General features: G+C 42.5%; 1 protein-coding gene across 2 annotated transcripts in view; it reads right to left on the reverse strand.

Moving 5' to 3' along the window:
- Window positions 1-4,129: 4,129 nt before the first annotated feature.
- The window catches only part of snupn (snurportin 1), a 50,043-nt gene continuing 31,064 nt past the window's right edge, over window positions 4,130-23,108 (reverse strand). For both annotated transcript variants that reach the window (XM_031801773.1, XM_020456714.2), the window contains exons 2-9: window positions 21,768-21,938; window positions 12,836-13,019; window positions 12,420-12,524; window positions 6,678-6,774; window positions 6,181-6,278; window positions 5,931-6,008; window positions 5,548-5,628; window positions 4,130-5,161 (exon numbers count right to left, since the gene is read on the reverse strand). In XM_031801773.1, the coding sequence (XP_031657633.1) occupies window positions 4,817-5,161; window positions 5,548-5,628; window positions 5,931-6,008; window positions 6,181-6,278; window positions 6,678-6,774; window positions 12,420-12,524; window positions 12,836-13,019; window positions 21,768-21,925 (1,146 nt within the window). In that variant the 5' untranslated portion in view covers window positions 21,926-21,938 and the 3' untranslated portion in view covers window positions 4,130-4,816. The remainder of the gene's footprint in view (window positions 5,162-5,547; window positions 5,629-5,930; window positions 6,009-6,180; window positions 6,279-6,677; window positions 6,775-12,419; window positions 12,525-12,835; window positions 13,020-21,767; window positions 21,939-23,108) is intronic.

The raw sequence follows: 23,108 nt of genomic DNA on the forward strand, positions 1-23,108 counted from the left end.
TTATCCAACCTATTAGTTCCACCACCCACACATGCAATGACATCTCCTGGTTTCAACGATGTTTCTAGAGACAATATCTCTCTCTTCATCACTCAATACCTAGGTTTACCTCCACTATATTCACATCCTACCATACATTTGTCTGTACATTATACCTTGATGCTATTTTATCGCCCCCAGAAACCTCCTTTTACTCTATGTTCCAGACGTTCTAGACGACCAATTCTCATAGCTTTTAGCCGTACCCTTATCCTACTCCTCCTATGTTCCTCTGGCGATGTAGAGGTGAATCCAGGCCCTGCAGTGCCTAGCTCCACTCCTATTCCCCAGGCGCTCTCTTTTGACGACTTCTGTAACCGTAATAGCCTTGGTTTCATGCATGTTAACATTAGAAGCCTCCTCCCTAAGTTTGTTCTATTCACTGCTTTAGCACACTCTGCCAACCCGGATGTTCTAGCTGTGTCTGAATCCTGGCTTAGGAAGACCACCAAAAACTCAGACATTTTAATTCCAAACTACAACATTTTCAGACAAGATAGAACTGCCAAAGGGGGCGGTGTTGCAATCTACTGCAAAGATAGCCTGCAGAGTTCTGTCCTACTATCCAGGTCTGTACCCAAACAATTTGAACTTCTACTTTTAAAAATCCACCTCTCTAAAAACAAGTCTCTCACTGTTGCCGCCTGCTATAGACCACCCTCTGCCCCCAGCTGTGCTCTGGACACCATATGTGAACTGATTGCCCCCCCATCTATCTTCAGAGTTCGTGCTGCTAGGCGACCTAAACTGGAACATGCTTAACACCCCAGCCATCCTACAATCTAAACTTGATGCCCTCAATCTCACACAAATTATCAATGAACCTACCAGGTACCTCCCCAAAACCTTAAACACGGGCACCCTCATAGATATCATCCTAACCAACTTCCCCTCTAAATACACCTCTGCTGTCTTCAACCAAGATCTCAGCGATCACTGCCTCATTGCCTGCATCCGTAATGGGTCAGCGGTCAAACGACCGCCACTCATCACTGTAAAACGCTCCCTGAAACACTTCTGCGAGCAGGCCTTTCTAATCGACCTGGCCGGGGTATCCTGGAAGGATATTGATCTCATCCCGTCAGTAGAGGATGCCTGGATATTTTTTAAAAATGCCTTCCTAACCATCCTAAATAAACATGCCCCATTCAAGAAATTTAGAACCAGGAACAGATATAGCCCTTGGTTCTCCCCAGACCTGACTGCCCTTAACCAACACAAAAACATCCTATGGCGTTCTGCATTAGCATCGAACAGCCCCCGTGATATGCAGCTGTTCAGGGAAGCTAGAAATCATTATACACAGGCAGTTAGAAAAGCCAAGGCTAGCTTTTTCAAGCAGAAATTTGCTTCCTGCAACACTAACTCAAAAAAGTTCTGGGACACTGTAAAGTCCATGGAGAATAAGAACACCTCCTCCCAGCTGCCCACTGCACTGAAGATAGGAAACACTGTCACCACTGATAAATCCACCATAATTGAGAATTTCAATAAGCATTTTTCTACGGCTGGCCATGCTTTCCACCTGGCTACTCCTACCCCGGACAACAGCACTGCACCCCCAACAGCAACTCGCCCAAGCCTTCCCCATTTCTCCTTCTCCCAAATCCATTCAGCTGATGTTCTGAAAGAGCTGCAAAATCTGGACCCCTACAAATCAGCCGGGCTAGACAATCTGGACCCTTTCTTTCTAAAATTATCTGCCGAAATTGTTGCCACCCCTATTACTAGCCTGTTCAACCTCTCTTTCGTGTCGTCTGAGATTCCCAAAGATTGGAAAGCAGCTGCGGTCATCCCCCTCTTCAAAGGGGGGGACACTCTTGACCCAAACTGCTACAGACCTATATCTATCCTACCGTGCCTTTCTAAGGTCTTCGAAAGCCAAGTCAACAAACAGATTACCGACCATTTCGAATCTCACCATACCTTCTCTGCTATGCAATCTGGTTTCAGAGCTGGTCATGGGTGCACCTCAGCCACGCTCAAGGTCCTAAACGATATCTTAACCGCCATCGATAAGAAACATTACTGTGCAGCCGTATTCATTGATCTGGCCAAGGCTTTCGACTCTGTCAATCACCATATCCTCATCGGCAGACTCGACAGCCTTGGTTTCTCAAATGATTGCCTCGCCTGGTTCACCAACTACTTCTCTGATAGAGTTCAGTGTGTCAAATCGGAGGGTCTGCTGTCCGGACCTCTGGCAGTCTCTATGGGGGTGCCACAGGGTTCAATTCTTGGACCGACTCTCTTCTCTGTATACATCAATGAGGTCGCTCTTGCTGCTGGTGAGTCCCTGATCCACCTCTACGCAGACGACACCATTCTGTATACTTCCGGCCCTTCTCTGGACACTGTGTTAACAACCCTCCAGGCAAGCTTCAATGCCATACAACTCTCCTTCCGTGGCCTCCAATTGCTCTTGAATGCAAGTAAAACTAAATGCATGCTCTTCAACCGATCGCTGCCTGCACCTACCCGCCTGTCCAACATCACTACTCTGGACGGCTCTGACTTAGAATACGTGGACAACTACAAATACTTAGGTGTCTGGTTAGATTGTAAACTCTCCTTCCAGACCCATATCAAACATCTCCAATCCAAAGTTAAATCTAGAATTGGCTTCCTATTTCGCAACAAAGCATCCTTCACTCATGCTGCCAAACATACCCTTGTAAAACTGACCATCCTACCAATCCTCGACTTTGGCGATGTCATTTACAAAATAGCCTCCAATACCCTACTCAACAAATTGGATGCAGTCTATCACAGTGCAATCCGTTTTATCACCAAAGCCCCATATACTACCCACCATTGCGACCTGTACGCTCTCGTTGGCTGGCCCTCGCTTCATACTCGTCGCCAAACCCACTGGCTCCATGTCATCTACAAGACACTGCTAGGTAAAGTCCCCCCTTATCTCAGCTCGCTGGTCACCATAGCATCTCCCACCTGTAGCACACGCTCCAGCAGGTATATCTCTCTAGTCACCCCCAAAACCAATTCTTTCTTTGGCCGCCTCTCCTTCCAGTTCTCTGCTGCCAATGACTGGAACGAACTACAAAAATCTCTGAAACTGGAAACACTTATCTCCCTCACTAGCTTTAAGCACCAACTGTCAGAGCAGCTCACAGATTACTGCACCTGTACATAGGCCACCTATAATTTAGCCCAAACAACTACCTCTTTCCCAACTGTATTTAATTTTAATTTATTTATTTATTTTGCTCCTTTGCACCCCATTATTTTTTTATTTCTACTTTGCACATTCTTCCATTGCAAAACTACCATTCCAGTATTTTACTTGCTATATTGTATTTACTTTGCCATCTTGGCCTTTTTTGCCTTTACCTCCCTTCTCACCTCATTTGCTCACATTGTATATAGACTTGTTTATACTGCATTATTGACTGTATGTTTGTTTTTACTCCATGTGTAACTCTGTGTCGTTTTATCTGTCGAACTGCTTTGCTTTATCTTGGCCAGGTCGCAATTGTAAATGAGAACTTGTTCTCAACTTGCCTACCTGGTTAAATAAAGGTAAAATAAATAAATAAATAAAAAATAAAAATGTGACATTTGACTTATTAAGCACATTTTACTCCTGAACTTATTTAGGCTTGCCATAACAATGGGGATGAATACTTATTGGCTCAAGCCGTCAGCTTTTCATTTGTAATTCATTTGTTAAAAAATTCAAAAAACATAATTACGCTGGCCTACATACAATATGGGGTATTGTGTGCAGGCCAGTGACAAAATAAATCTCAATTTAATTCATTTTAAATTCAGGCGTACAACATTTGGAAAAAGTCAAGGGGTGTGAATACTTTCTGAAGGAACTGTAGGTCCATTATAACTTCTACACAGTTTCAATTTGGTTTTAGTCATTTTAAAGTATATTGAGTTCATCCCCCCCTAAAAATTCACCCCTGGACACCCCTGCTCTATAGCTTTTTAAGCAGTTGATATTAGATTTCAATCAAAATAACTGAATTCATCTTGATTTAGCTTAATGATTCCCATCTCATCTATCCATGGTCAATGCCTAATCATTCTTACCTCTTGAATAAAAGTCTGAGAACAAAAATTGAAAAGTCAATTAAAACAATTTAATAAACATACACTTAAAAGAATCAGATTAATCAACTTTTGCATTTGTTACACATCTGGCCATGACAGACACTGTCAATTTAGGTCTAAAGGGCCTGTGTAACCAACTGTGTTATTTATTGAACCTCTGAAAGTGCAATGACGTATAGTTGTCCATTCACAAGGCCTGGCAAAATGAGCAGAAGAACAGTGTTCTTTTCGGCAACACTAAAGTAAGTTGCCCAGCCCCAGTGGTCTCTCAATGGAAAAATATAATTGAAAGTGTTTTTTTTTATCTAGGTCCGGGAAACTGGCTTCTTTAACAGGGCCCTTGCATTTTACATAGTGTAATGCAGTGGATTAGACTAACTAGCACAGTGTAATGAAAATGTGGATACAGCTCTGGTGAACCAAACGATGCCTGAACTCAGGGCGTTCCAAATGAAGCACAGTGACTAACTTGCTATTTCATTGAACTCCCGCTCATTAAATGCCTCGCAATGTAACTGTCCAAAAAAAACTCCCCACAACGTAGTCTGAAGTTTTTTGTAATTTGTCTTTCTGGCATGGCGAGCAGCAAAGCATTACAATATTATTGGTTAGCAGAACAGAGTTAGCCTTTAGCAGCTAGCCAACTGAGTTAGCCTTTAGTGGCTAGCTAACTGAGTTGGCCTTCAGTGGCTAGCTAACTCGTGCTCTTCTCTGAGGTCTCCATGTGAGATTCCTTCAGCGGTCTGCTGCGGGGCGAGGTGGCGGAGTCCCCATCTCCCTTTTCCTGGTCGGGGGTGGATAGGTGCTCCAGCTCGTAGCGGCCGTTCAGGTCCCCTGGCCGGACATGGTCGGAGGTCTTCTTGTGCTCCCGGATCTGGGCCAGCTGGTGGCCGGCATACTCGGGCTTGGCGGTGAGGGGCCCCAACGGGACCTCCATGCCCAGGATATCGACGACCATGTAGGGCCGCAGCCAGCCCACCAGAGGGGTGCTGCCGGGGGTGTAGTGGGTCTGCCGGTGGTAAAACAGAAGTCCGTCCACCTGAGGACACACAGAATCCACTCAGTTTGGGCTTGTTACAACTGCCTCATCATGCCCCCGGAGAGCAGTCTCACCTTTAACCTCAATGGTGGTGGGCTGAGCAGCAAAACAGACTCTAGACAAGTCAATGAGGTTGAGAGAGGTTCTATTGGGAGCTATAAGTTGAGATGGCGCATTGAACCGGGAAACCCAGACTAGCAATGTGTGTTCATTCTATGAAGTACACTTCATTCTTTCCCAAGAGTGTCGAGAAGCAAACAGAGGAGATTCGCTCTACTGAAGAACCACAGACTGATCTGCCCCTTTTACAGACTACAAGTAGAATCACAGATGTACTATAGGACTAAATAGCTGCATTTGAAGTAGTATGCAGTTGTAGTTCTTACATTGAAGTTGTACTCTGTTGCAAGTGCTTTCTGAATGGCTTCCGTTGAGCAAGCAGTGCTTTGAAGACTCACAAACTTGAACTATGGAGAAGAAAAAAAAACAGCAACAACCATATTGTCAGACAGCACACAGGCCACAGTTAATTGATCATCTAATGACAATATGACTATCTCACGAGTACACTTTTTTCCAGTTTAATACACCAAAAGAAACTGCATGTGTTGGCGGTCATGGTCAAATCAAAATAAACATTGAAAAGGAGGTGATATCTTTGGTCCTTTTTTTATTTATACTTTTTTTGTGTGCCTCTAATCATCCTCATTTGTACTAAATTGAAAAGGTCTATATACACAATATATTTATTATTGTGTATTGCTCTTACAGGGTTCCTCTTGGCAATGTCAGCCATGCCATCCGTCTCCTGGACTTTCGACTGGAGCCAGTAGAACCGGAACTCTGTCTGTTGATGGAAAAACAAACACCATCAACAAAGTGGTCACTAAAATCCCCAAATGACTGATGAATTGGTCAACATGGCAAAAAGAGCACATCTGTATCCCAGACACTAGTACTACAGCACTGTAATTCCACTGGAACTTCAATGCTCTGCTAATCAATCTGTGTGTGCTTACTGGACAGTCGTACACTGGATGGCCCCTCCAACACATGACATCCAGGATGAAGTAGGTCCGCTCCACCTCACTGTAGATACAGTCCAGGATGGTGTAATCTGCACACAGACCAAACATTAGCACTACCATGTGTGGTCATATATTTTTTGCATGGATGCAAGGACTGTGGTAGAATAGATGGGATGGGTCTTTTTTGGGTTCCATTTTGATTCCTAGCCCCTCCTAGCTCCAAACCCTCAGGGTGTTCACAGATCTGAAAGTATTGGATAGGTTAAGTAATAACGGTGGATGTTCTGCTTTGCCCATTGGTCTAATTGGAGCCATCACTATATTGATAAGATAAGATAGTACATTAATAATCTTCAAAAAGGGAACATTTTATTGCACCAGCCAATACGTACAAAACCAAACCCCCACCCAGTCCAGTTAAATCTGTGAACCCTGACGGGGTGGAGGAACTGGAAGCTACAGATTGAAATGGGATCAGGCCCACGTACCTTTTCCCATTGCTGAGTTGTGTCTGTTCCCTCCAGGCAACAGAGAAGGGAAGCGGTTCACACAGTAGCCACTTTTGGTGTATGCTGCAGTGGACCCCTTCAAATGGTGGGAAACAGAGACGTGAGAACTTTTTCATTGTTATTTCAGTCAAATCAAATTTCTTTGTCACATTCACGTGTTTAGCAGATGTTATTGAGGGTGTAGCGAAATGCTCGTGTTTTTAGCTCCAACAGTGCAGTAATATCTAACAATTTCACAACAATACACACTAAGTGGCAAGTGATTTTAAGTCTATGTATATACAGCAGCATCCTCTAATGTACTTGTGATGGCTATTTAATAGTCTGATGGCCTTGAGATGGCTGTTTTCCAGGCACTCTGTCCCAGCTTTGATTGACAGTACTGACCTCGCCTTCTGGATGACTGCAGGGTGAACAGTCAGTGGCTCAGGTGGTGGTTGTCATTGATGATCTTTTTGGCCTTCCTGTGACATTGGGTGATCTAGGTGTCCTGGAGGGCAGGTAGTTTGCCCCCGGTGATGCATTGTGCAGACTGAACTACCCTCTGGAGAGCCCTGCGGTTGCGGGTGGTGCAATTGCCGTACTAGACAGTGATACAGCCCAAGAGGATGCTCTCAATTGTGCATCTGTAAACATTTGTGAGGGTTTTAGGTACCAAGCCAAATTTCTTCAGCCTGCTGAGTTTGAAGAGGCACTGCTGCACATTCTTCACCAAACTTTGTGTGTGAACCATTTCAGTTTGTCAGTGATGTGTATGCCGAGGAACTTGAAGCTTTCCACATTCACTGCAGTCCCATCTATATGTGGATGGGGGGGGTGCTCCCTCTGCTGTTTCCTGAAGTCAATGCTCAGCTCCTTTGTTTTGTTGATGTTGGGGGAGGTTATTTTCCTGGCACCACACTCCCAGGGGGCCCTCACCTCCTCCCTGTAGGCTGTCTCGTCATTGTTGGTGATCAGGCCTACTACTGTTGTGTTGGAGGCGTGCGTGGCCACGCAGTCATGAGTGAGAAGGGTGTAAAGGAGGGGGCTGAGCACGCATCCTTGTGGGGCCCCAGCATTGAGGATCAGCGAAGTGAAGGTGTTGTTTCCTACCTTCACCACCTGGGGGCGGCACGTCAGGAAGTCCAGGACCCAGTCGCACATGACGGGGTTCAGACCTTTGGCCTCGAGCTTAATGAGCTTGGAGGGTACTATGGAGTTGAATGCTGAGCTAGTCAATGAACAGCATTCTTACATACACTACCGTTCAAAAGTGTGGGGTCACTTAGAAATGTCCTTGTTTTTGAGAAGCGCACATTTTTTTGTCCATTAAAATAACATCAAATTGATCAGAAATACAGTGTTGACGCTACACTGTTAAATTTTGTAAATTACTATTGTAGTTGGAAACGGCAGATTTTTTATGGAATATCTACATAGGCGTACAGAGGCCCATTATCAGCAACCATTACTGCTGTGTTCCAATGGCACTTTTTTAGCTAATCCAAGTTTATCATTTTAAAAATGCTAATTGATCATTAGAAAACCATTTTGAAATTATATTAGCACAGCTGAAAACTGTTGTCCTGATTAAAGAAGAAATAAAACTGTCCTTCTTTAGACTAGTTGAGTATCTGGAGCATCAGCATTTGTGGGTTTGATTACAGGCTCAAAATGGCCAGAAACAAATAACTTTCTTCTGAAACTCAGTCTATTCTTGTTCTGTGAAATGAAGGCCATTCCATGTGAGAAACTGACAAGAAACTGAAGATCTCGTACAGTGCCTTGTACTACTCCCTTCACAGAACAGCACAAACGGTCTCTAACCAGAATAGAAAGAGGAGTGGGAGGCCACGGTGCACAACTGAGCAAGAGGACAAGTACATTAGTGTGTCTAGTTTGAGAAACAGACACCTCACACGTCCTCAACTGGCAGCTTCATTAAATAGTACCCGCAAAACACCAGTCTCAACGTCAACAGTGAATGTTGCAAAGAAAATGCCATCTCAGACTGGTCAATAAAAATAAAAGATTTAAGAGGGGCAAAAGAACAAAGTGTCTGTATACTTCCCGAATGCACTGTGTGTGTCCACATTAGAGGTCGACCGATTAATCGGAATGGACGGTAATTTTGGGTGCCGATTATTATTATTATTTTTTATACCTTTTATTTAACTAGGCAAGTCAGTTAATTTTTATTTTCAATGACTGCCTAGGAACTGTGGGTTAACTGCCTTGTTCAGGGGTAGAACGACAGATTTCCACCTTGTCAGCTCAGGGGTTTCAATCGCACAGTTAACTAGTCCATCGCTCTAACCATTGCACTCCACGAGTAGCCTGCCTGTTATGCAAATGCAGTAGAAGCCAAGGTAAATTGCTAGCTAGCATTAAACTTCTTATAAAAAACAATCAATCATAATCACTAGTTATAACTACTAATCCAGTTTAGCAGGCAATATTAACAAGGTGAAATTGTGTCACTTCTCTTGCGTTCATTGCACGCAGAGTCAGGGTATATGCAACAGTTTGGGCTGCCTGGCTCATTGTGAACTAATTTGCCAGAATTTGACGTAATGATGACATACTTTGAAGGTTGCGCAATGTAACAAGAATATTTAGACGTAGGGATGCCACCCGAAATAAACGTTTTGTTTTCGAAATGATAGTTTCCGGATTCGATCATATTAATGACCAAAGGCTCGTATTTCTGTGTTATTATGTTATAATTAAGTCTGATTTGAAAGAGCAGTCTGACTGAGCAACAGCAGGCCTGTAATCATTCATTCAAACAGCACTTTCCTGCGTTTTGCCAGCAGCTCTTCGCAAGCACAGCGCTGTTTATGACTTCAAGCCTATCAGCCTAATGGCTGGTGTAACCAATGTGAAATGGCTAGCTAGTTAGCTGGGTGTGCGCCAATACTGTTTCAAACGTCACTCGCTTTTAGATTTGGAGTAGTTATTCCCCTTGCGCTGCAAGGGCCGCGGCTTTTGTGGAGCAATGGGTAATGATGCTTAGAGTGTGGCTGTTGTCGATGTGTTCCTGGTTCGAGCCCAGGTAGGGGCGAGGAGAGGGACGGGAGCTATACTGTTACACTGGCAATACTATAGTGCCTATAAGAACATCCAATAGTCAAAGGTATATGAAATACAAATGGTAGAGAGAGAAATAGTCCTATAAATACTATATTAACTACAACCTAAAACCTCTTACCTTGGAATATTGAAGTCTCATGTTAAAAGGAACCACCAACTTTCAAATGTTCTCATGTCCTGAGCAAGGAACTTAAATGTTAAGCTTTTTTACATTGCACATATTTTACATGGCACACATTACTTTCTTCTCCAACACTTTGTTTTTGCATTATTTAAACCAAATTGAACATGTTTCATTATTTATTTGAGGCTAAATTGATTGTATTGATGTAATATATTAAGTTAAAATAAGTGTTCATTCAGTGTTGTTGTAATTGTCATTATTACAAATTTTAATTTAAAAACATTTTAAATAAAAAAATGTTTCAAAAAATTGCACGATTAATCGGTGGCGGCTTATTTGGTCCTCCAATAAATCGGTATCGGCGTTGAAAAAAATCATAATCGGTCGACCTCTAGTACACACACTATATATTCCGGTCTGACATTGCTCGTACAACTATAAAAAAATATATCCAAATACATCAGGATAATATGTGTATTGTTTATTTTATTTTATTGCTAGTTTCTACTGCACTTTTGGGAACTAGAAACACAAGCATTTCAATGCATCTGAAATAACGTGCAAATCTGTGTTTGTGACCAACAAACTGATTTGATTTATTTCCGATGCAAGGCGATTTGTAAATCGGGCAGTCTCGACTTACCTTTACACATGCTCATTGACGCATGCTTTTCTTTGACTTTTTTAAAGTAAAACAAAGCTGCTATAGACCACTAAATGTTAACAGTCAGTACCTGGATAACATATGTGAAATGCTTGATAATGTATGTGATATCAACAGAGGTATATTTTTTGGGTGATTTAAATATTGACTGGCTTGCATCAGGCTGCCCACTCAAGAGAAAGCTTCAAACTGTAACTAGTGTGTGCAACCGGGTTCAGGTTATCAAATCAGGGTAGTTAGAAATAGCACAGGAATAAAATCATCAACATATATTGATCACATCTTTACTAATGCGACAGAAATGTATTTGAAAGCAGTATCCAAATCCATCGAAATGTAGTGATCACAATATAGTAGCCATATCTAGGAAAACAAAAGTTCCAAAGGCTGGGCCTAATATAGTCTATAAGAGGTAATACAAGAGGTTTTGTAGTGCCCGGATTAGCGTCCGGATTAGAGTCCTGCTCCTTGAAAGCGGCAGCTCTAGCCTTTAGCTCGGTGCGGATGTTGCCTGTAATCCATGGCTTCAGGTTGGGATATGTATGTACAGTCACTGTGGGGACAACGTCGTCGATGCACTTATTGATAAAGCCGGTGACTGAGGTGGTACACTCCTCAATGCCATTGGATGAATCCCGGCACAACAGGCATGGTCAAAACATATTGATACAACAGTAGCTAGGATGTGGAGAAGTCTGTCCATAATTAAGCGCTGCACTGTCAAGGCAAGTCCTACAGTTGTGGCCCCTGGACTAATGTTTAGCTGTGTGGTCAGGTGCCACAGAGAGGGACTTAGGAAAATTACAATAGGCTCAGAACAGGGCAGCACGGCTGGCCCTTGCATGTACACAGAGAGCTAACAATAATATGCATGTCAATATCTCCTGGCTCAAAGTGAAGGAGAGACTGACTTCATCACTACTTTGTGAGAGGTACTTGCATGTTGAATGCACCGAGCTGTCTGTTTGAACTACTGGCGCACAGCTCGGACACCCATGCATACTCCACAAGACATGCAACCAGAGGTCTCTTCACAGTTCAAGTCCAGAACAGACTATGGAGGCACTCAGTACTACATAGAGCCATGACTACATTGAAATCTATTCAACATCAAGTAACTCACGCAAACAGTAAAATTAGATTTAAAAAACAGACAAAAATACATGGAACAGCAGGGACTGTGAAGCAACACAAACATAGGCACAGACACATGCATACAAACACACAATAACATACGCACTATACACATGGATTTTGTGTTGTAGATATGTGGTAGTAGAATACGGACCTTACGGCACACACTTAGTATGTTGTGAAATCTGTTGTGAATGTACTGTAATGGTTTTTTAACGAGTGGCGCAGCGGCCTACGGCACTGCTTGGCAGTGCTAGAGGCTTCACTACAGACCCGGGTTTGATCCCGGGCTGTATCACAAACGGCCGTGATCGTCTGACCCACAGGGCGGCGCACAATTGGCCCAGCGGCGTCCGGGTTAGGGGCATGCTCATCGCGCTCTAGCGAATCCTTGTGGCGGGCCGGGGTCCTGCAAGCTGACCTCGTCACTTGACAGGCGTTTCCTCTGACACATTGGTGCAGCTGGCTTCCGGGTTAAGGGGACAGGCGTTAAAGAAGAGCGAGTTGGCAGGTCATGTTTTTGGAGGACACTACTCGACCTTCGACCTCCCCAGCCCGTTGGAGAGTTGCAGTGATGAGACCAGATCGAAATTGGGGAGAAAATAAATAAATGTATAACTGCCTTAATTTTGCTGGACCCCAGGAAGAGGAGCTTTTGCCAGCAGCTAATGGAGATCCATAATAAATATAAATGTGACATGTAAGGAAACCACTGATTGGTCCTTACCTTGGAGGCGACGATGAGAGAGCGCTTCCCCACGGGACAGACCACCATGAGCCAATCAGTATCCAGTTCCTGAGGGACGTCCACTAGCCACTCTGACAGCATGAGCTGGACAGGAAGAGAAACCCCAGTTCAGTTACGTTACATTACTAGGATTCCTGTGATTTATTTTGACTGAATTACAGAGTTTAGTACACAATTACATTTTCTGTAAAATAGCTTTTCAAATCATAAAATCAGTACTATGTCATAAAACTGTTTCTGTCCTGCCTAACTGCTTTAACCAGTTCATTTAAAGGGATGTGTATATTTCAGAAACAAATGACATGTATAAATACTGGCAGAAGGAAAATGCTACCATGGCAAGTCATGTGCTCTCTTCTGGTAAACTGATGCATTGTCAGAAATATTGCTCTGACCTGGTTGGCATAGTACTTTGGCAACTTCTTCCTCTCAATCTCCATCCCATCATCCTCTGCATCCTTCTCCTTCTGCTGTTCCTCCTCCTTTCTGTCCACCACCACTGCTTCGTCATCACCATCTGCCCCTGTCCAGTCCCCATCAGCCAGACGGCGTGCATGGTTGACATAATTCAGCCTTTTCCTAAAGACAAGAAAGCACAAGGGGAAATGGAAACGTAATTAGTAATGATGTCCGTTTCTCTCCGGTGGTGTTGGCAAATTGCATATAGTGCCATACGAAAGTATTCAGACCCATTGGATTTCTTCAATTGATTGGTGTTACAAAATGGGATTAAAATGGATTTAATTGTCATTTTTTTGTCAAAAATCTACACTAATGTCAAAGTGGTAATAAAATCTATTTAAAAAATAAAGATCCATAAATCTGTTGCCTCCCTCAATCTCAAATGTTGCAGCTATAGAACTTTGAGGATCTCAGGACCCAAGCAAAAGCTGTCCAGTCTCCTGAGGGGGAATAGGCATTGTCGTTTCCTCTTCATGACTATCTTGGTGTGTTTGGACCATGACAGTTTGTTGGTGATGTGGACCCCAAGGAACATGAAGCTCTCAACCTACTCCACTACAGCCCCGTCAATGTGAATGGGGGTGTGTTCGGTGCTCCTTTTCCTGTAGTACACAATCAGGTCCTTTGTCATGCCACCATACTGCCAGTTCTCTGACCTCCTCCCTATAGGCTGTGTTATCGTTGTCGGTGATCAGGCCTACTACTGTTGTGTCGTCAGCAAACTTTATGTTGGAGCCCTGCTTAACCACGCAGTCATGGGAGGGGCCTCCGTGTTGAGGACCAGCGTGTCGGATGTGTTGCCTACCCTTACCACCTCGGAGCTGCCAGTTAGGAAGTCCAGGCTCCAGTAGCAGAGTCCCAGGGTCCTTAGCTTAGTGCAGGCACCACCAAGCTTGAAAATAAGGTGGCAGTTACTAAGCGATGTGTTGTGTTGGATTGGATTTGCGCCAAACATAGGGCTTTGTATTTAGGCCAAAACATGTATCCCTTTGCCATGTTTTTTCCCCCCAGTATTACTTTAGTGCCGTTGCCTACAAGATGCATGTATTGGAATCATTTTTTAGATTGGTCTTCTTTTCACTCTGTCATTCAGGTTATTATTATGGAGTCACTACAATGTTGTTGATACATCTTCAGTCCTGTCCCATCACAACCATGGAGTTCACCAATGGCCTCATGGTAATATCCCTGAGCAGTTTCATTCCTGTCCTGCAGCTCAGTTCAGAAGAACGACTATCTTTGAGGTATCTGGGTGATATAATACAATGCACAGCATAATTGTTTAACTAGACCATGCATAGAGGGATAGTCAATGTCTGATTTGTTATTGTTGCCAATCACGGCCCTTTTTTTTTTTAAAGGCTTTGAAAAGCTTCTTGGTCTTTGTAGTTGACTTGACTAAGGGATGTTACAGATGCTGTATGAATCGGGACAGAATATTTCTTCCACTTCGATGTTAGAGTATTTTGTGTATATTGTTAACAAAAAAAAAAGACAAATCCATTTTTATCCCACGTAACAAAATTTGAACAAATCCATGGTGTCTGAATATTTTTGCAAGGCACTGTATTAATTAGGTGACTTGTTAAGTTAGCTATAAATATAAAACAGATTCGGTTCCAACAGCCCCGGACCCAACTCATTGTAATGCCCCCACCCTATGGTCCAACTAGCAATTTATATCAGTCCGAATGGTGCTCCCGACAGCACACAAAGGGGCAGAGCCTTGAGGCAGGAATTGTATCAGTGATTCGGCTAAGCATACTGTAGGCCTATATGGACTGGAATTACGCACCTCTTTCAAACCATGAAGCTGGGAGAGAACACACAATGGTGATGGTTCATTGTTTTGTGCATAACAGTGATTTAATAGGCAAATAAGAGTACAGGGCCTACTGAAATAGATGAATGGGTCTGTCAACTGAGCCAGAAATACACCCAAAAAATGTACCTCTAAAAAGGCCAACATTGGAATAATATTTGAGAATAGTTGCTTTAAAATGTGCTTAAATAATTGTCCCACATGATAAAGGTGATATGTGCATTGGCTATAGCCTCATGTGCACACCGATGCTGACATGAGGGAGGCAGCAGAAAATGAATCCAAACTTTCCTTTTAATTACATAAGAGATGGGCTAAACACCAGCCAGATTTCACAAATTTAATGTAGGATGTCAACGTTTTCAATAGCCAACGTCACAATAGCCATATTAGCAACCCATGCTAGTTGATGCATCTTTAGAGCTACCCTCCAAATTATTCTCTGTCATTTGAAACCACTGGCATGTGCAGTGCGCATCGGAACTGTTTTCCTGCTACTTGCATTTTGGTACATTTGTGCTTATGTGAAGAAATAATAGTTTATCAACATTTTAAGCTAAGTGTTCAGATCTCTTCCATCAGTCCCATACGTTTTAACATTTTGGGATTGACAGTAGTTGTTGAACTTTGTAACCATCGTCCAAGAAAGGTCCCAGAGTTGATTTGAACGTCCCAGAATTTGTTTGCGGGACACCCTTAATTTCGAGCACTTATGCAACCGCAATGTCAATCAGATACAGTGAATTCTGAAAATATTCAGACCCCTTGACTTAACATTTTGTTACATTACAGCCTTATTCAAAAATGTATTAAATTGTTACCCCCTCCTCAAATCTACACACACACACAACACCCCCATAATGACATAGCAAAAACAGGTTTTTAGAAATGTTTAAATAAAAAAGAACTGAAATGTTACATACAGTACGAGTCAAAAGTTGACAATTACTCATTCAAGATTTTTACTATTTTCTACATTGTAGAATAGTGAAGACATCAAAACTATGAAATAACACATTGAATCATGTGGTAAGCAAAAAAAGTGTTTGAGAGTCTTCAAAGTAGCAATCCTTTGCCTTGATGACAGCTTTGCACAGTCTTGGCATTCTCTCAACCAGCTTCATGAGGTAGTCACCTGGAATGCATTTCAATTAACAGGTGTACCTTGTTAAAAGTTAATTTGTGGGATTTCTTTCCTTCTTAATGCGTTTGAGCCAATCAAGTTGTGATATGGTAGGGTTGGAATGCTTTCCCAAAAGTATTGAAGGAGTTCCCACATATGCTGAGCACTTGTTACCTGCTTTTCCTTCACTCTGCGGTCCAACTCACCCCAAATAATAGTATTTTGAAGATAAATACACAATGCAGGGGATGAGAGGACAAGGATTAACAATCAATAGGAGTTGGTTTTCAGTTCAACATCTGTTAAGGATCTGTGGGATGTCAGTCATGACAGAGCTACGTGGGCCACGTTTTCATTGTTCTGTACATTGAGTCTGGAGTGGGATACTTGGGGGGTTATAAGTGGCATCCTGTTCTGTGGAGAAATACTGAAGGACAGGGAAGACTGAACGTCTACTTTTCAGCATAGCACCTATGATTTGTCCTGCTCAAATACGTTTCTCCCCCTGATTTGCTTTGGGGTCTGTGTTATTGATGAATAACCTCAGATGCTAATACAAATCATCTCAATTGGGTTGAGGTCGGGGGAATGTGGAGGACAGGTCATCTGATGCAGGACTTCATCACACTCTTTCTTGGTAAAATAGCCTTTACACAGCCTGGAGGTATGTTGGGTTATTGTCCTGTTGAAAAACAAAATGATAGTCCCTCTAAGCGTAAACCAGATGGGATGGCGTATCACTGCAGAATGCTGCTGTTGCCATACTGGTTAAGTGTGCCTTGAATTCTAAATAAATCACAGACAGTATCACCAGCAAAGCACCTCTACAACATCACATCTCCTCCTCCATGCTTCACAGGGGGAACTACACATGCGAAGATCCGTTCACCTACTCTGTGTCTCACAAAGACACGGTGGTTGGAACCAAAAATTTTACATTTGAACTCAGAACAAAGGAAATATTTCCACCAGTCTAATGCCCATTGCACGTGTTTCTTGGCCCAAGCAAGTCTCTTCTTATTGGTGTCCTTTAGTAGTGGTTTATTTGCAGCAATTCAACCATGAAAGCCTGATTCACACAGTCTCCTCTGAACAGTTGATGTTGAGATGTGTCCGTTACTTGAACTCTGAAGCGTTTATTTGGGCTGCAATTTGAGATGCTAGTAACGCTAATGAATTTATCCTCTGCAGCAGAGGTATCTCTGGGTCTTCCTTTCCTGTGGCGGTCCTCATGAGACCCAGTTTAATAGTAGCGCTTAATGGTTTTTGCGACTGCACTTTACCGGATTGACTGACCTTCATGTCTTAAAGTAATGGGCTGTCGTTTTTCTTTGCTTATTTGAGCGGTTCTTGCCATAATATGGCACTCATGCTGCCAAACATACCCTTGTAAAACTGACTATCCTACCGATCCTTGACTTCAGAGATGTAATTTACAAAATAGCCTCCAACACTACTCAGCAAATTGGATGCAGTCTATCACAGTGCCATCAGTTGTCACCAAAGCCCCATATACTACCCACCACTGCGACCTGTAAGCTCTCGTTGGCTGGTCCTCGATAGATATTCGTCACCAAACCCACTGGCTCCAGGTCATCTATAAGTCTTTGCTAGGTAAAGCTCCGCCTTATCTCAGCTCACTGGTCACCATAGCAACACCCACCCGTAGCTCCAGCAGGTATATTTCACTGGTCTTCCCCAAAGGCAACACCTACTTTGGCCGCCTTTCCTTCCAGTTCTCTGCTGCCAATGACTGGGACGAATTGAGAAGAAAAAAAAATCACTCAAGTTAGGGAGACTTATATCTCCCGCACTAACTTTAAAAACAGCACATCTGTAAATAGCCCATCCAACTACCTACCTCATCCCCATATTTGTCTTTCTGCTCTTTTTACGCCAGTATTTTTTTTTTCTCAACTGGCTTACCTGATCAAATAAAAGTGAAAAGGTGAATAAAAGGTGAAATAATATTTTATGGACTTTTACCACATAGCCCTATCTTCTGTATACCACCTTGTCATAACACAACTGATTTGCTCAAACGCATTAAGGAAAGAAATTACATTTTAACAAGGCACACCTGTTAGTTGAAATCCATTCCAGGTGACTACCTCATGAAGCTGGTTGAGAGAATGCGCAAAAGCTGTCAAGGGAAAGGGTGGCTAGTCAAAAATAAAATGTATTTAGATTTTTTTAACTTTTTGGGATACTACATGATTCCATGTGTCATTTCATAGTTTGTGTCTTGACGATTATTCTACAATGTAGAAAATAGTCAAAAATAGAAAAACCCTGGAATGAGTAGATGTGTCCAAACTTTTGACTGGTTCTGCATATGTCAATTTGGGTCAGGTGTGCATCATCTGAACGCTTGTTCTATTGCCAACATTACTAGCTAAATTATTAAATACGATCTTACAGTGTTAGGCTTCCACTAAGCAATTCAGAGAAATAAATTGTCTTTTTGGTATGCATAGAATGGAGTCATGAGTGCATTTAGATGCTTGGTCCATAACAAATTTTCTTCAACATACAACCATTCTGTTCAGGACAACCCAGGGTATAACGCCATGTCATCTTGTAACTGTACATCAAACAATTTACAACATTTCCCTCACCCAGACAACAAAATTAGGGATGCACGATATAAAAATCGGTGAGCCTATCGGAATCGGCCTATATAAGCTAAAAATGTTAACATTGGCCCGATGTCTAGTATAACGGCGATGTGTAAAACTGATGTCAAAGATGACGTGCATACCTATATAACGTAGGTAGATGAAGTAATGATGCCAAGAAAAATATAGCGCTACCCGTGCAACACAGCATTCCTAACCTAGCCCACAATGTCTGCTGTGTGGATCGAGCAGTCAACAAGTCGAGCAGTCATTTTAAAGAGTAAGGACATTTCAACAAGACAACTCAAAGGAGAAATCCATTAATGCCAAGATAATGGAATTTATTGCCCTTGACAATCAACCGTTCTCTGTTGTGGATGATGTTGGCTTTCGCCGACTGGTCGAGCACCGGTACACACTACCAAGTAGGCACTATTTTTCAGATGTTGCCCAACCGGAGTTACACAGTATTGTTGACACTCACATCCATGTACTTCTTGCTATGGGTGTCACTGCTATTAGCTTCACGGCTGACATTTGGACCTGCGATGTCCGCTCCATGAGCATGAGGAGTCTGACAGCACAGTGAGTCGACGAGGATTTGGTACTGAGGAAAGCCAGATTGCATGCTCAAGAATGTGCTGGTTCTCATACCACTGCTGCCATTTCAATGGCATTTGAGAACATGCTTGGAACTTGAGAACATGAACACTCCTAGCTCCATTCAAACAACAGACTCGAGAAATAAGCTCAACTGTGTCTGCAGCAGACGTGATACCCTCTGTCATGGCATTGAAATGCCTGCTCAACAAAACTGCCGACAGACCGCGGGGTTAACTTGGCAAAGTACTCGACTAGAGGCTGTGAACAAGCTATTTGTGGTATTCTCTCTGAGCCTCACCATCATGCTCGATGCTAAGTACAAAGACTGTTACTTCGATGCAGACAAGAAACAGGGTTTACGTTGAATGTTACACACAGCTGGACAAGATGGAAATGGACACAGTGACAGTGCGCACAGAGGAAGAGAGGCCACGGACAGACAGAGCTGAAACTTCACCTCTTGATATGTATGATGAAATCCTGGTTGAGACTGACCAAACGAAACAGCACAGCAAGTAAGTGAACGAAATAGGTTTTGATTATGTTTTACTGCTGATGGGGACATACGTAAATGCCAACAAAACAACTTTTCAGTGTGTGTTTCAACTATTTAACTGTACTAGAATGCTTAAAGATTTTTTTATTTTTTTAAGAATCGGTTATCGGTATCATTTTTTTTTGGGCAAAAAAGATATCAGTATCAACCAAAAATATCATATCGGTGCATCCCTAAACAAAACATTTGCAAAAGTTAGCTGGAGGGAGGCAACTTCTTGTCGTGTGATGCTCAAATTCAGAACGGCTGTCAGTCAAAACATATACAGATTTGTGAAGTGGCGACTCTGAGCTCTGATGTCATGTATAGCATGTTACTGTACAACCACTGCATTCCAATTTAGAAGCTTATCAGTGTCCAGGTAAGGGCTAACTTTTCCGATTCATCCAGATATAAATTACCATTAAATTGTCTGACCTTTTGTAATGAGTCTGATATGGATACAGGCTTAACCTCTGGGATATGTGGGACATTTGTCAAAACTACGTTTGTAATACAACTTTAGGTCTTTTTTTACGTAAATAATCAATAAAATTGAAGACTAGTTCATTCAAGATGGCCGTACTTCTTCATTACACAAAGGAATAACCTCAACCAATTTCTAAAGACGGTTGACATCCAGTGGAAGCGATAGGAACTGCAAGAAGGTCCCTTAGAAATCTGGATTCCACATGAAACCCCATTGAAAAGAGAGTGACCTCAAAAAAAAAAAAAACGGAATGGTTTGTCCTCGGGATTTCGCCTGCTAAATAAGTTCTGTTATACTAACAGACATGATTCAAACAGTTTTAGAAAATTCAGAGTGTTTTCTATCCAAATCCAAATCCTAATAATATGCATCTTATCTTCTGGGGATGAGTAGCAGGCAGTTGAATTTGGGCATGCATTTCATCTGGACGTGACAATACGGCCCCCTGTCACGAAGTTGTTAACTTCTTCGATATAGGGGGCGCTCTTTTAATTTTTGAAAATAAAAAAACGTTCCCGTTTTAAACAAGATATTTTGTCACGAAAAGATGCTCGACTACGCATATAATTGACAGCTTTGGAAAGAAAACACTCACGTTTCCAAAACTGCAAAGGTATTATCTGTGAGTGCCACAGAACTGATGCTACAGGCAAAACCAAGATGAAATTTCAAACAGGAAATGTCCCAGATTTTGAAAGCACTGTGTTCCAATGTCTCCTTATATGGCTGTGAATGTGCCAGGAATGAGCCTACACTTTCTGTCGTTTCCCCAAGGTGTCTGCAGCATTGTGACGTATTTGTAGGCATATCATTGGAAGATTGACCATAAGAGACTACATTTACCAGGTGCCCGCTTGGTGTCCTCCGTCGAAATTATTGCGTAATCTCCAGATGCGTGCATTTTTCCATTTGGTTCAGAGGAGAAACCAAACTGCCACGAATGATTTATCATCGAATAAATAATGTGAAAAACACCTTGAGGATTGATTCTAAACAACTTTGCCATGTTTCTGTCGATATTATGGAGTTAATTTGGAAAAAGGTTTGGCGTTGTAATGACTGAATTTTCTGGGTTTTTCTTAGCCAAACGTGAACAAAACGGAGCGATTTCTCCTACACAAATAATATTTTTGGAAAAACTGAACATTTGCTATCTAACTGAGAGTCTCCTCATTGAAAACATCCGAAGTTCTTCAAAGGTAAATGATTTTATTTGAATGCTTTTCTTGTTTTTGTGAAAATGTTGCCTGCTGAATGCTAGGCTTAATGCTATGCTAGCTATCAATACTCTTACACAAATGCTTGTGTAGCTATGGTTGAAAAGCATATTTTGAAAATCTGAGATGACAGTGTTGTTAACAAAAGGCTAAGCTTGTGAGCCAATATATTTATTTAATTTAATTAGCGATTTTCATGAATAGTTAACATTGCGTTATGGTAATGAGCTTGAGGCTATGATTATGCTCCCGGATACGGGATTGCTCGACGCAAGAAGTTAACAGCTACAGCGCTTAAGTCAGATATATTCATTAGCAGCTAGCAATAAGCCATCTGTTGAAAACCACATAGCCTATTAGAGGGCAGGATGAAGCTGCCCACATCCATATGAATTTCCTAGGGGCTAATAGGCCAAGTTGTGTATGGACTTGGCCTGTAATTGGTTAGGGAACTAACGTTTTCTGCAGATCTAGAAAGCGCCGTCGTCGTTCGCTTTGCTCCAACACGCTGAACTTGGTCTTGTACTGGGCCATCCGTGGGTGGGGGGCCGCTGTGCTGTTGGCCTCCTTCGAGACGGCGAAGCTGGCCGAGAGAGCTTGTGTGAGGTCATCCATGGTGATGGTGAGCCTGGAAATACACACAAAGGCATGAGTTAGGAGGTGTATGGTGAGCTCAGCTGACCCTTGATATATCAAGGAGCCACTTCTACTAGAGCATAATATGGAGCTGACAGAGCTACATAACTCAAACAGGATGTTAATGCAAGTTGAATGATCAATATGCCAAAATCGTTAGCTAATTTGCTATAGTGCATATAGTGTCACCACCCCAGGCAATTTGGCATGTGTCATGTACCTCTTCCTTTCACAAGCTATTTGCACATCTAATACAAGCTCTCTGTGGAAGTCAATCAATTATATGCTATATGAAGTCAGTGGGGGTGCAACATTTGGAACCTTACAAGGATAGATGCAGTAAAGAGGTCAATGAAACACACCGTGGCTGATGGGATGCCCTGGCAACACTACACCCCTGCAGTCTGCTGCGCCAAATGAGCAATTCATGCGCACCGAGCCTACTCTTTTGCCAGTGCAACATTTGATTATGCAGAAATGAGAGACCATATGTATGGCCGTTTTAGTAAAATCACCACCCGCCAACCCCTCTTTTTACACTTCTGCTACTCTGTTCATCATATATGCAAAGTCACTTTAACAATACCTACTGGGGGGAGAACAAGTATTTGATAACCTGCAAAATCGGCAGTGTTTCCTACTTACAAAGCATGTAGAGGTCTGTCATTTTTATCATAGGTACACTTCAACTGTGAGAGACGGAATCTAAAACAAAAATCCAGAAAATCACATTGTATGATTTAAGTAATTCATTTGCATTTTATTGACATAAGTATTTGATCACCTACCAACCAGTAAGAATTCCGGCTCTCACAGACCTGTTAGTTTTTCTTTAAGAAGCCCTCCTGTTCTCCACTCAGTACCTGTATTAACTGCACCTGTTTGAACTCGTTACCTGTATAAAAAGACACCTGTCCACACACTCAAACTAACTCCAACCTCTCCACAATGGCCAAGACCAGAGAGCTGTGTAAGGACAGCAGGGATACAATTGTAGACCTGCACAAGGCTGGGATGAGCTACAGGACAATAGGCAAGCAGCTTGGTGAGAAGGCAACAACAGGTGGCGCAATTATTACAAAATGGAAGAAGTTCAAGATGACGGTCAATCACCCTCGGTCTGGGGCTCCATGCAAGATCTCACCTCGTGGGGCATCAATGA

This window comes from Oncorhynchus kisutch, linkage group LG22 (genome assembly GCF_002021735.2).
Source record: "Oncorhynchus kisutch isolate 150728-3 linkage group LG22, Okis_V2, whole genome shotgun sequence".
NCBI lineage: Eukaryota > Metazoa > Chordata > Actinopteri > Salmoniformes > Salmonidae > Oncorhynchus > Oncorhynchus kisutch.